Source organism: Ananas comosus, linkage group 19 (assembly GCF_001540865.1).
Source record: "Ananas comosus cultivar F153 linkage group 19, ASM154086v1, whole genome shotgun sequence".
Taxonomy (NCBI): domain Eukaryota; kingdom Viridiplantae; phylum Streptophyta; class Magnoliopsida; order Poales; family Bromeliaceae; genus Ananas; species Ananas comosus.
The window spans coordinates 9036613-9052086 of NC_033639.1; the positions used below are offsets into that span (position 1 = coordinate 9036613).

Below are 15474 nucleotides of genomic sequence, written 5' to 3' on the forward strand. Positions count from 1 at the left end.
AGAGAAAAATATAGCATGCTATACGCTCCATTCATTTTCTTTTTTTTAGAAATGAACTTAGCCAGTAGTGCAAAGCAACTATATATCGAACTTGGGATCTCAGGTACCAACCATCAAGTCCTTTGCCTCTTACGCCAGAGAGAATCGATTCTTCTTGCTGAGATTTGGCATGAGATGCTAGACCGTCAGTATCTCAATAGCGAGGCACATCTGGGGTGGGGATTGGAGGAGTCATGAGTTCGACTCTCTGAGTTCCACTCTTGGTGCGAGAACTTCGGTTAAGGTTGTAGGGCACTAAGCTCTCAATTATCCAAAATATATGATAATAAATATATAAAGGAAAAAAAAAAAAAAAGAATGTATGAGCTTGGGGGGGTCCATGGCGTAGTCGGTGAACCGGGCTCACGCGCCGCCTCGGTCTTCCCCCCTCTGCTCGTGAGCTCCGTACGAGGGAGGCCGACCAATCAAGCGACCGACGAGGCTATCGACTCGACACGTGGCGGAAATCCATTGGCGGCCTCTCCCCGTTCCGCTTTGTTTTTTTTGACTCGTGTCGCACACGTGGCGCTCGCCGCCTCGGTGTGCGCGCGTATCTTTCTCGTGTTCGGTCGGGGAGGGTGACCCGAAGTGGGCCCCAACCACTCCCCTCCCCCAACCCAAAAGTGGGACCCACCCCCCACATCCCCACCACAAGTGGGACCCACGTTTTCCGCGCGAATTCCTCGGGCGATTAATCGCCTCGATCTCTCCCACGGCCCCCGATCCGGGTCCAACGCTTGCCCCGCAATTTCCACGCTATTGTGTGGTTCTACGCATGTTGTTTGATTCAACAACGTATGCATGATTAGGGAAATAGATGCAGCACTGGTATAGCAATTCGTGCAATACGGCGGATGAATAATTAAAAAATATAAAAAATATCAATAAAAAAAATAGCAATAAAAAAAGTGATGATGAGGGGCGTGATTTATCTTACCGTTGAATGAAAGGAACAGCTGAAAGAAAAAAAAAAGAAAGGACTTAAGCTGGTTTGAGGTGGAGCCCACACTCAACTATGAAGGAAAAGTTGTCATGCGGTAATTTTTGGAAAAATAATGTATAAGTATATATAAATTGGAGTTGAGCTAGAATACTATCGATAGCAAACGGGCTTCGTTGCCACCCATTTGTTTTTGATGATAGAGCCTCCAAATCGATGATCGGCATCGTTAAACATGATCTATACAACTTGAAGTGTTTAGAAATCAAATTTCAAATCTTTTCGACATCATTTGCCTAATGATCAAAGGGTTTCAAAATTTGTAGTTTTAATGGTCGATATGAGGTGTTTTCTCGTTTAACGGCGTGAAGATATCCAAATCAATTGAATTTTTGTTAGAAAATTCTTTAAACTATTTAAAACAAGATCTAAACTCTTGATCTTGATTACAAGATTCCTATCATCATTTTTTAAAGAATATTCATTTTCAACCGTTCATTTTTGTGTCCACTCGATGAATAAAAGAACAATATCGGAAATATATGAAATTTGATTTCTAAACACTTTAAGTAGTATAGATTATGTTTAACGGTGCCGATCATCGATTTAGAGGCTCCATCATCGAAAACAAATGGGTGTCAACGGAGCCCGTTTGCTACCCATAGTATTCTAGCTCAACTTATATAAATTATTGAGTCTACTTAGTGGGAAAAAAAAAAAAAGAGAGAATGATCATACATGTGGAGGCATAAAGGGCCGGGATTGTTCCATGGGAATGTTCGTATTAGTTTGTTTTAGTTTGATTGTTAGGTTGAAGTGTCGCGATCATCGTTGTTATTGTCATTGGCGATTTGATTTATTCTTCGATGATGTGATAGTCGATTGATCAGATGATCAAATGCAAGCTAATTAGAAGTTACATATGTACGTAGATCTCATAAGAGCCGTTGAGTGTGAGATAAGTGATCGAAAGTCTAGTGCCATCTGAGCTGTCTGTATTATGTCATACAATTTTGTGGAAAAAAAGACAAAAGTTCTTATACTGCTGTTCTTTTTTACGTGATTCGCAGATGTTCTTATATTGCTGTTGTTTTTTACGTGATTCGCAGAGTAAAGATAACGTAGTTCGTGATGTGATATATCAAGGAAAGTTAAAAAGTGATCATCAATATAATTGTAACTTTTGAATATATAACTTTGCGATTTGTGGATAATGTTTGTTACCAAATTAAGGAGAGGACCTACTTTTGCAATAAATGTTTAAGGGAGGTTAAAAATTGGCAATTGTTGGAGAGTATAAATAGATATCAAATAAATCGAGGTATTGAGGCGTGTGTCAACACTTTCGTTAAGCTTGATATTTACCCGCACTCAAAAATATGCAGAAGGATTAATGAGAAATCACCTTCAGGATACAATAATACCACCGAAGCATGCAAACGACACTTTTAAAGATTTTTTTATCAAAAAATTTCTCTCTTAAGAATCAATATAAAAAAATTGGGATAAAAAAAGATTGGTTATGTTGCCTTGAAGCCTTCGAATATCTTCTATTTATAAAATATGAATAATTACGATAAAAAATTGGTTACGAGAAATGATTGGTTATATTGCTTTTATTAGAAGACACTGATTAAATAGTATAAAAATATATAATAAATCTCTATGGTAGACTCATTATAAATTTTTATCAAATTATTTTTAATTATTTTTTAATTATTGTTTTGTATTTTATTATTTTTATATTAAAATGAGTTGAATATATTCTCTGTCACTTTTAATCAGTATTTTTTTAACAGTTCTAATATAAGTTTATGGATTTGCTGTTTATAGTGTAAAAAAAAAAAACAAATGTACTTCTCCAAAAAAACTAGAGTGTGAGAAATGAGTACAATGTAATATAGTATTAGTAAGCTTTAAATGTAAAATGTATGTTTCATATGTCACATCAGAAAATGGAAAACCTCTCTATGGATGCTAGCTTGGATGAAAAAAAATCCTGATGTATGGTCTTAGGGGCCATCTGGTTAGATACAATTAAAAATATAGTGTAATGATATATGCATATAATTAAAAATAAAAATCTATAACCATATATATATATATATATATAAAGAATAATTAGTGTGGTAATCTTATAAATTGTTTAACGTTAATTATTCTTTCTAACTATTGCATTTTGAAATTGCTCAATTTGAGTATAATTCCAACTACAGTAGGATTCAAATAAATCAAATCAAATTTTAGATTTGAATCTGAATATAGTTACAACTATATTGTAATTACTATTCCACGCAATCGAACAGACATTTACTGAGTTCCTTAACTCACCCCATTTTAATCCTCTATTTATTTAGGGAAAACTTCAAAAACCCCCCCTGTGGTTTCATGCATTCTCACTTTCATACCCTGTGGTTTAAAACGTATCAATTTGCCCCCCTGTGGTTTCATTTTTTTCTTTTTGTTATCAATTTTATTATTATTTTTTTTTAAATCAGTGACAAAATTAAAATTAAAGGATACTAAAGTGAATATTCGATAAATATAGATGGTTATTTGAAGTTTTTTGTATATAATTTAACGAAATATTAACGAAAAAGCTTCTGAAAAGATAAAAACGAAACCACAGGGGGGCAAATTGATACGTTTTAAACCACAGGGTACTAAAGTGAGAATGCATGAAACCACAGGGGGGGTTTTTGAAGTTTTCCCATTTATTATTTTGTCACAGTTTAGTTTATTCAAATTAATTTTGGCCTACAAAGGCTCATCAACTGCACTTTTGCAGTATGTCCATATATACACAGCACTAATCAATTATTTTTCTGAGAAAATATTCATAATAAACACAGTAAGTTGGACTTAGTCAAATATTTAATGCTATATAAATATATAATATATAGCATCAAAGTTGCCGTAGCATCAATCAATTATGCTATCCTATGTTCACAAACATTTTGATAGGCACTTGTGTGGTTCTTAAAGTTAAACGTATAGGTTTACTATTTCGAACTAAATATCACTACATGAACACTAGAAGATCCCTAAAATTTGCTTAGAAGTTATGATTATAGAGAAATACTAAAGAGTGTCAATTTTATGCCCCCTCGACCTACGGGTTAGAAAATTTCTAGATTTTTAGTATACATAAAAAAGTTACAAGATAAAGAACGATCTAATATGGAGCATCTGATGAAGGATTATATGATTTATATATATTTTTTGGTGTGTATAAATAATATTGCTCATGATTATATAGGCGATAGTTAGTAGATAATTTTTTTTTTTGTTTTGTTAAAAAAATTACAGGCATGGCACGTACAAACTCAGTAGACATCAACTCTTAAAGGCTAAATGTATATATTCAACTGAAAAATACCACATGCTGTGTTAATTCATCAACGTTACATTCTAGGGGACCTTTTGGGATATATTGAGGATTACTCTTTTAAACCTAGATAGAGTTAGGAAAAGATAAATCGAAAATAAAATTACTCCAGCAAATTAAATTTATTAAATCCAACCAAATCTAGTTGGTGAATACTTATAATTTCAATGAGTCTCTCTATTAATGAAAAAAAAAAACTAATACTTAGGATGCTCCTTACACTTGGAAATTGATAGTGACAAAGGTGATTTGCTATTGATAGGGCAACTACAATATATCGTATCAAAATTTGGTCAATTTTGCGCAGCTAATATGAATTTTCTTTATATATGTGGCTTTTTCTTTATAGCGCTACTAATATGCTTAACTTTAACATCCGAATTAATCAATGATTGTCATCTTTACATATATATATATATATATATATATATATATATATATATATACCAGCAACTTTTAAAAAACCGCCCTTGGGGGTACGGCAATCATAACACGACGATTTTGTGCGGGTAGGACAATCAAAGATCGTTATATATGTGGCTCTTTTATAGCCGCAAATACGCCGACCGTAACGTGCGAATCAGTCACGCAATCGAGAGCTAAGCATGCATGTCAGCATATCAACGACTTGTTTAAGAAATGTTGCGAGGGTATAATGGCCATAACAAAGTGATGTATTATATTTGAAAACAACACAACGATTTGAAAATGATAGCTATAGCACAAGGTGGTCATGAGGTTTACTTGTTAAGTAATGCTAGATGACTACTGTTGCCGACAAAATAAAGGAGATCTAAATCCAACTCAACCATATCAAAAGATTTGGGCAAAGATACGCGCGCGGCGACCCCTTGTCAAAATCGCCGAGGAATCGCCGTAGTAGTTGGAGACCGTTGGAACAAAAATAAAAAAAAATAGAAAAGAAAAAGAAAAATCGAACGAAGCTATATACGCCTCCTCTACGCGCCAGCCGAGGTCAAAGAACCCTGTCGACTACGTTGACCGCCGACCCGACGAGATCCGCCGTCCGTTTGGGACACGTGGGAGAATCGGAGGACGAGTGGATCGGAGGCACGTGCGTCTCGCGTGAGGAGTAGGGTTGCAAATGGATCCGAATTGGTGGTGCGTCCCGCCCCGATCCGTCCCGAGTGAGACTGTACGCGAGAAATATAGAAAAATATAATTTGTTCTGAATATATTTCGATTGCTAAGAAAAAAAAATCAAGTTCTTTGATCAGTAAAAAAATCTGTAAAAAAAATTTGCTCTTGTCTTGATCTGCTCAAATGGAGCAGTAAATAGGAATAAGATATAAAATAAAATATAAATTAATATGCTTTGATTTGATAAAAAACGGTGCAAAAAGAGAAAATCCCTTCAGTCCACAGATCCGTCCCGTTTGCATACCTAGTGAGTGAGGAGTCATTTGTGGGCGATGTTGGTGATGTGGCAGAGTATGATCACATGTACCTACGCCACCACCTTTTTATGATTAAAGAATACGCATATGATGTGATTTTTCTATCGGCGTAAGCATTTTAAGAAAATCTTATTTATCAGTGGCGGAATGAAAATGAAAGCTCTTTAAAATAATTTTACCATTTATTGGACAAGAGAATGCAATAAGAGCCCGTTGTACATAGACAACAAGTTCGAAAGCGATATTACCCACAAAGTCAAAATAATACGAATAATTGTATCGGACAAGTTTAGCATTGTGAGTGCATGGTATAGAATATGTAACGCTTCATTTCAATATCCTAGCAATTTATTTAAATAGAATTTATGCATTTTTTTTTAACTTTTGTTTTCTCAAATCAAAACATTGAAGCTTTTTTTTTTTTACATCATTGTACAATTTTGTCAGCTATAATTTCTTAAATTAATATATTATATTTATTTTATTCAGAAAAAATGATATAGAAATCATAACAGATCATGAATCAACATATTAACCTACAACAAAATTATATTATTGATACAAAAATAAAATCCTACATTTCCACCAAATTAATGTTTAAGTTCTTTTGCTCGAGGAGAAGTTTAAGACTTTATTTAAATCATAGAAGTCGAAAGCACAATCTCTTTTTATGAAAGCATAAAAGAGGAGGGATCGAACTCGCGGCCTCAAAGAACCACAACACTAGATTCGTGTTGCTTTTTTTTACTCTCTCTTTTTTTTTCTTTTTTTTTTACAGTGTGAATAGGTGACTTATTGCCACCATATGAATGTCGGCAAAGTTGTTTTTATTAACATCTAGAAGTTTTGGGACTCCTCTTGAGAATATAATTTGGGCCCTACGTACTAATATTCTTAATGAAATAAGTACATTAATAAATGGTACAAAAGTGCAACAATTAACTCTACAAGATGGAAAATTAATTATAAAAAAAAACAACTGGTGCATAACTTGAGATGGAAGGTTATAGTAAATATTAACAACCACACTTTTACTTGAGAAAAATCAGATTTATTGAATATGGTAAACTTCAACTAGAAAATAATAATAAGATTATATATATATATATATATAGTGTTTAAATTTGTCTAATTTTTATTCTAATTTGAAGATGTGACATTGTACCAAGAGGTTAGAAATAAAGGCTCCACCAATTAATAGGTCTAGGAACAATTTTATAACATGATTTGTATATAAATTATAAGGGGCTAAACCATTGGACCCACTAACAAGTACACTGTAGCTTAGAATTTTTTCTGGGGCATTTTGATTACATGATTTGACACTTAATAAGTTAAAGATTAAACAAAAATCCCTTTTTAATAAATAGATTTGAGAAAAACATTAAAAATACTATTCTCCGATAGCTTTCGTAAAGTTCTAATCTTGAAAGCTTTTCACAAAATGCAGTTTTTCAAGGGTAGACGCTGTTATCCGTTAGGTTTACATTTTATGTTTTGGAAGCTATAAGATAGATTTTAAAAAGAGCATGGTGGTCACGCTATACTAGTAATTCGAATCTAATTGATAAAGAAAATAATAATCGCTAATAATATTCTTAAACTTCAACAAATGAAAGAGGCTCGAAACAATCCAAAAACTCTAACATAATTGCGAACATTAATCGATTGATTGAACTAATCTTAATTGCTTGTAATTGTAAACAAAAGCTATTTGACGAGATCCGTTCGATCGAAACAAGGTGATCGATCAGTCTCAAGATGAGGGCAACCAAAATGCCCTCATAACAAGGTCATACTTTTTGATCAAAAGCACTTTTCAACAATGAAAACTATCCATTTAATCCATCCTTTTTTTTAAAAAAAAAGGAATTAAAACACTAATAATTACTAAAGTTCTTATATTTGAAAAGAAGAAAGAAAATGAGCAGCTATCAAAACATAAGAGAGTGTTACATGCTTTAATTAATGAAAGAGACCTCACAAGTGAAAAGGAGAAAAGGGTAATTAACACTAAAGCATCTCCCACTCTTCTCCACTAAACCATATTATGATAGATTCATCCAACAATGAAGATATTCCAAGTGAGTGGTCTCTCTCTCTCTCTAGAATGTTACATCTTTTATTTTTTCCTTGTATAGTTTATATTATTTTTCTTCTTTAATTTCCACTAGAAAGTTCATAAGAGATAAACATCACTAAGTTCCCTTTTTTTTTTTTTTGAGTGCATGCATGAAGTTTCCACTGTGTTGTTATGGCCAAAAAAAACACACTTATCAGTGGGCTAGTGCAGTGGCAATATAAAGAGTTACTTGGATATATACTGTTGTTGGTAAAAAAAATTATATATTTACATACTCCAAACAACATGTTTCTATTGCTGAATATAAAATATTAAAACACATTCTCCTAACGGTCTAATCTTTGTTTCATACAATTGAATATGAGATCAGAGCACAAAGTTCTTGAGTTCGTATTGTGGTTCATCAAAAGTGACAACTTAATTTCTATTTTTCACTGTATCAGTAAGTGCTAGAGTTTTCTATGTTGAAAATGGCATGTGTTAAGTATAATGTGGCTGCTGGAAGATGAAGGAGAATAAAGCAAACCTGCAGCAACTGGGCACAGATTTGCTGAGAAGGAAGGCCACTTGTGACATGCTAAGAAGTGCTTATTGAGTTGAGAAGCAAGTGTGTTTTGGGCTCACATAAATGCTATTCTATTTATTATACTCAAAAGCCACTCATTTGTCCTTTCAGATTAGGCTGTACATGTGCGAATATCTTATTCTGTGTATTACTTTAATTTAAAAGTTTTAAAAATTGCGAGCAGAATGTTGAGGTATAAACGGGACAGATCTTATGGTGATAGACTCGTTTGGTGTTCTACACTATCGCCATCGCCAAATTTACCGTGCCTCCTATCCTATTCCTATCTTCATGACACAGTAAAATATACGTCTCACAATCCGCCCGCCTAAAAATTCACCTTATGTTTGCACTACGAATCCGCCCCACAAACCAATTATTTTATTCAAATTAAAGTTAAATACAGTTAAATTTGTTTATTAATTTAATTAAAACCAAAGTTAAGAAAAATAAAGGTATCATAAAAGCAACTCTCTCTTAAATCACACTTATTTTAGACAAAAAAAAGGTAATATATTTAAGACGCAAGTAATATTCTAAAAACATAGTTAAATTTTGTTTTATTTTGTAGTTTAAATATTTATTCAGGGCAGATCATTTTTTTTCTTTTTTTCTTTTTTTCACTATCTCCTGTCCCGAATCCTTTTCGGGTCAGAAAAATACCCTATTTACCATTCCGAATCCATTTATGCCCCTTACTGACCAGTTACCACCCCATTCGGATCGGATTAGGGTGGGAGCTCCACCCGACCCGAGTGATAGAATAGAGTAGTAGCAAATAGGTGAAGTTAATTAAGTTCGTTGGTGAAGGATACAAATGGGCCCAGAAAAATATATTGGCCCATAGGCTTCGCCATGGGCCCACCTGTGTTTAAGCCCATGCTCTTTTAAGCGATCGATCCTCCACGAATCTCAAAGTACGTCAGAGGAACGGAGTGTCTTCGCGAATCTTAAAGAGCTCCTTCACACTGACATGTGGGGCCCAAACGTCATTCATTGTGGTATGTATATATAAAGCTCCTCCTACTCCACGTGGCCCCGCCACCGCCTCTACCCACTCCGATGCTCCTCCGCCCCTTCAAATCCCCTCTCCCCCGACCGATCCCCCTCCTCTCCCCTCCCCACTCCCCTTCTCTCTCCCCTCTCTCTCCCTCTCGCTCCGCCATGGCTCCCTCGACCCTTCCTCCCCCTCCCTCTCCCTCCGCCTCTTCCCCTCCCGCACCAAGGGCGCCTCCTTGGTCCTCCCTTCCCTCCCCCTCAAGGTCGCCATTGAAGCCCTCCGCATGGTCCTCGCCTCCGTCTTCGAGCCCCGCCTCGCCACCTACGCCTACGGAGGCCGCGGCCCCGCCATCGGCCGCCACACCGCCGCGCGCTACCTCAAATCCGCCGTGGAGAGCCCCTCCTGGTGGTTCCGCGTCGCCCTCCGCCGCGAGCCCTTTGGCCCTCGCCATGTGCGCCGCCTCTGCGCTGCCATTGCCGAGAAGGTCGACGACCCCGACCTCCTAGCCCTAATTGAGCGCCTCTTCACCTCGGAGGCGCTCGCGATCGAGCTCGGCGGGGCCCAGTTGGCGCGGGGGTTCCCCCAGGAGAGCGGCCTCGCCCCGATCCTCCTCAACATCTACTTCGACGCCGTAGATCGCGAGATTCAGAAGATTCGAGAGGAGGTGCACAAGAGAAACCCTAGGCTTCGATCCCTGCCGAATGAGGAAGATTCTAGGGTTTTCCACCGACCCATTAGGGTTTATGCCGTTAGGTACTTGGATGAGATACTGGTCGTCACCTCGGGATCGAAACTTTTCACCATGAACATCAAAGATAGAATTTTGAAGCTTCTAGAAGGGGAATTGGAGCTTATAATCGACAAATTGGGGACGTCGATCCACAGCGCGGTTTCGGAGAAGATGGAGTTCATGGGGATGGAGCTTCAAGCAGTTCCTCCTTCGGTTCTAAACCCTCCCTTATCCGAAAAAGCCATTAGGGCTAGGAAGAAGTACTTAAAGAGGAAGGCGGCGAAGGCGCAAGAGTTAAAAAATGCCCGCGAGACCAGGAGGAAGAAACTGGGGTTGAAGATACTAAACCACTTGTTCAAGAAGCTCAAGCGCGGGCATGCCGTTGAATGTGGTTTCCGAATCGAAAGTGAGGTTAGAGATATTTTTAGGGGTTGGGCCGAGGATGCGGTGAAAGAATACTTTTCGTCGAAGGAGCATTGCTTTTATTGGCACCGAATGCTCACCAGAGGTGATTTTTTGTCTTTGAATAGAATAAGGGATCAGTTGCCACCGGAGCTGGTTGAATCCTACGACCAGTTTCAAGAAAAGGTCAATAAGTATTTGATGCCTGCATGGGCTAGTAGAGCTTTCGAGGAAGAAGAAGAGAGACGAGCTGAGGAGGAAGAAGAGAGGAGATATGCTAAGAGGACCGTCGATGACTTGACGGAGTTAAAGATGAGGGTGAATGCACCTATTGAGCTTGTGAGAAGGGCGGTTAAATTGGCCAAGTTCACTAATTCGATGGGTCGGCCTCGTCCCATCAAGCTACTACTGTGTTTGGATGATTCCGATATCATCAAATGGTATGCGGGAGTGGGGAGGAGGTGGTTGGATTTCTTCTGCTGTTGCAAAAACTTCAAAATGGTTAAGACCGTCGTTAATTACCACTTGAGGTTCTCTTGCTTCTTAACGTTGGCGGAGAAGCACGAGTCGACCAAAAGACAAGCAATTAGCCATTATACGAAGGATTTAAAAGTAATTAACGATAATGGAGAGGCAGAAGTGCACTTCCCGACCGAGAAGGAGATCAAAATGATGGGCGATAAGAATCTTGCGGATCCAAAACCTGTTGATGGCGCTTTGTCCATGATTTTGGTCAGGCTCGCAGTCGACGAGCCTAAGTGCACGTGCTTGGCACATTTCTGTACCAGAAGAGATACCGTGCTCTATCGAGTGCGGCTACTTCAGAACAGATTGAATGTGGACCCCATGAACGAGAAGAAGTGGGTGCCGGGGATGGGTGCGATTCACGAGAGTCTGAATAAGAAGTGCTTTCCGTTGTGCTCGATGCATGCGAGCGATTTGCTCCTCGGCAGAATGTCTCTTCAAGATATCGACTGTACTTCATTCGTGAATGTGGAGGAGAATTCGCTTGTTCCAATCCTCTCATAGCGATCGGAAGTTCATATTCGCCATTTATGTTTGATGCGCAGTTATTTATTCATCAAATCCCTCTTTGATAATACAATTCTTCATTATTTCTCTTTCTGAGGTATTGTTGCTTTGCTCGAGATTCTATACAGTAACTATTACCGATTATTGCCGACTAAAGACGACGATGCCATTCTTGGACAGGGAAACTGCTGAAGGGTTTTCAGATTGTAACATCATATATACTGGTGAGAGAACTAAATCTAGGACTTGGTGTGGACTAAAATCAGGTATATATCCTTTTATTTGCACTGTTAGTTCCAAATTATTAGCTGCTTAGAAATCTAGGTTCCATTGCATTTCAAATATTCGACATTAGAGATTAACAACAACTAGACATACATTTGGACATCATTCGACTTTATTGGGTTAGTAATACAACCAACTTCAAATACATTGGGACATTTTTGATGAAAAATTCGCCCATTATATGTCCATTACTGATCTTTTCTGTGTTAACTAACCATCGCTTAGTTCCTAGTCATAATGCTAATTCAAAAGATAATCCAGTTTTTGCTGCACTTAGAGAGTTGTTTCTGGTGATTTTCTTTTATTATTATTATTATTATTTTACCTATATTGAACTCTTTGCGCGAAAGAAGAAGGTCGGATTCAGCATCAGAAATGGTGGTGAAGTTTGCAAACTTTGATTTTGAGGTTCTGAGAGTGTCTGTATTGATTTATTGATTATTGTTGATAGTTGATTGATATAGTGACTAAATTTTCATGATCTTTTATTCGTGTATAGCTCTTTGATGGCCTAAATTATGTTACTAGACATATTTGTAATAACCAATGCAAATGATAAGAGAAGTCTACTCTATTATACTTACATCATATCATCAATAACCAATCAATCAGATTCCTTCTTTTGAGAGAAAAGTATAATAAAAATATTTTTTTTAATAATCATGATTGAACGGATGAATCTAAGAAAATAAACTGATTAGTTGATGATGCTACATTAGTGATACTGGTATAACTAGTACATTCTAGACTTTGCACTAAGAACAATTTTTGCAAATTTGTGTATTGCCTTTAAGGCCCTATTTGAGAATGGAGTTTGACATTGATATTTATGAGGATTTTGATTAAAAAAATATTATTTTTTGAAATGTTGAACATAATATTTAATTTTAAATATCTAATCGCATCAAACTAATGGACTATTTGGAAACTGGCCCATGTGCCTGGTGCAAGAGAAATTCTATACTGTCACCACGTCATCAATAAAAAGATAATTATATTTTTTTTCTTTTCAAATAAAAATATAATAAAAATATTTTTTTATAATTATAATGGAATATATATTTTTAAAAATAGATATTTGATTGATTTGTGACGTCGCGTCGTCACCAATGCAATCGGTGCATTCTAGAATTTTTCCATGTGCAGGCGCTCTGGATGACGTGGCAACAGGTGACGGACACGCGTCATCTCCGCATTGGTGGAGCGCATTCTCTCCGCGTCTATAAAACGCTCCCTTCCCACGGGAGAGAACCCTAAAAAGCGATGAGTTCCTCCCTCAGCCTCTCTCCGCCGCTTCCTTCGTAGGTATCCGATTCTGATCTACGATTTTTCTTTTTTTTTTTCTCATCCCTATTCTTCTAATTTATTTTCAAATTTATTTTCTTTTTTTTGTTGTTTGATCTGATTTGATTTGATTTGATTTGATTTTGGGAGTTTGAAAAAAAACAAAAAAACAAATATGTTGTTGCAAAAACGTGGGCTCTAAAAAAAAGAGTCAAACAGCGGGCGCCTAATTGATGGCGATTAATACACCCGACTGCCGCATGGAGCCCAAATTAAAAATTTTTTTTAAAAAAAAGCCAGCGGAAGATTGCTTGGATATGTTCGATTCTATATCTTCCGATAATTCCAATGCCACAATACCTGGCTACATCATTTTTTTCCAAAAAAAAAAATTTAAGCACAGCATATTTCTGATTATATACATATGTTTATATACAGAATTATGCTACTATTTACATATATTTATATATAGAATTATGCTACTATACTATCGAGTTTTCAACCGTCGGATAAAAAAATATGCGATTAGGATGAAAATGGTTCTTTAGAGTTGAGTGAGTGATTAATTGAATAGTATAATCTAACGGATAGAAATGATTAAAAATTGATCTAATGGTAGTCCGACTGAAATATTATCGATAGCATCAAGCACCGAGCTCAGCTCTCTCTCTCTCTCTCTCTCTCTCTCTCTCTCTCTCTCTCTATATATATATATATATATATATATATATATAAGTATTTATGTTTATTTATATTTAGTTATATAATGTAATAGAATAATGGCTCTACTTCAGACAACGGGCGCTTTGTTTGTTTATTATTATAAATAAACGATGACAAGATGCCTTTTGCATGGAGCCTATACAAAGAATCCATCCCAATGGAATGGTGTGAGGCTGCTACACGATTGGAGGTCGTGCTTATACTCATTTTATAGCCCCCTTCAAATTTAAAGTTGCCACATTCTCTCGTTTTAGTTTTTTTCTTTTCTTTTCTTTCTTGTTTTTGGAGCATTTGGTGTTGAATTTCTTTTTTAAAAAAAAAAAAACTTTTGTTTGATCGGTTTCGGTGTTTGGATTTGCAGGGTTTGATTCAGAGTCCCAAGTTTCTCGGTGGTGATTATGTTGTTAGAAGAAGTGATTAGAAGTAATTGTCAATTTGAGGTTGCATTTTTAAAGTGCGCGCATTAATCAATCACAAAAAAAAAAAATTGCATGGAAAACTCAGATTTTAAATCTTCAATGCAACATAAAGAATTATAACATGCAAGGCTATAATAAAGGTTTTTTTTTACGCTAACTCCAGGTTAGGAGTGTAACCAACGATACTCAAATTCATGGCCACTAAACAGTTTTGCGAGTGGATCTCACAATTAAGTTAATACGCTGTAAATATTAAATTTTTTATTAAAGAAGGTGCGCAGATGAATATGAGAATTGGACTCGTAGCAAAACCCTCTCGAAATAACAAGTGATAAAGCTCAAATTAAGCCATTCTTAGTTGTCATTCCACAAATTCCCCCATTCGAATTAATGAATAAATAAATAAATAATCATCAGCATGATGTGTTTCTTCTTACCTTTTTTTTTTTTTTTTTTACTCTCTTTCTGGCAGATCAGCATTTCAACTTACGTGTCACATCAACACTTCACATTGTAAAATGTATAACTAATAATTGATAATTAAAACTCAATAAAAATACAAAGATTTCCTTGATATATATATTATATATATATTATAATAATAATATATATTATATAATATATATATAATAAGAGAGGAGAGAGAGAGCCACAGAGATAGAGAGAGAGAGAGAGAGAGAGACCACCCCTCTATACTTATCTATAGTAACGTCCCGCGCCGCCCAGCGGTTCCGGTATATTCTCCTTGTTTCGATCTTAGGGTGTTCCAAATTAACGATCAACACGCTAAAATGATATTAGGGTATTTTAAGTTTTTAGAAATAAAATTTTATATTTTTTTCGACATAGTTTACTTTATGATCAAATTATTTTAAAATTGTCAATTTTCAATGGCTACTATGGCGAGTTTGGAGTTTAATGGTGTAAAAGAATTTAAATTTTTTTAATTTTTGATAGAAAATATTTTAAACTATCTAGATTAATGTTAATATTCTTGATTTTGAATTTAAAAGTTCTAGTAAAGATTATTCAATTTTTACCGTCCATTTTGACATAATTTATTTACTAAGTAAACGATGTCGAAAAAAATTAAAATTTTATTCTTAAAAGCTTTATATATCTTAGATCATATTTAACGGTGTGGATCGTTAATTTGAACACCCTAA

The 15474-nt window shown here is 35.9% G+C and overlaps 1 protein-coding gene across 1 annotated transcript; it reads left to right on the top strand.

The window, feature by feature from the left end:
• LOC109724798 lies at positions 8374 to 14484 on the top strand. Its single transcript, XM_020253727.1, has 5 exons — positions 8374 to 8452; positions 9451 to 11694; positions 11778 to 11863; positions 13029 to 13187; positions 14251 to 14484. The coding sequence occupies exons 1-2, from the start codon at positions 8374 to 8376 to the stop codon at positions 11592 to 11594; spliced, it is 2223 nt and encodes a 740-aa protein (XP_020109316.1). The 3' UTR covers positions 11595 to 11694; positions 11778 to 11863; positions 13029 to 13187; positions 14251 to 14484.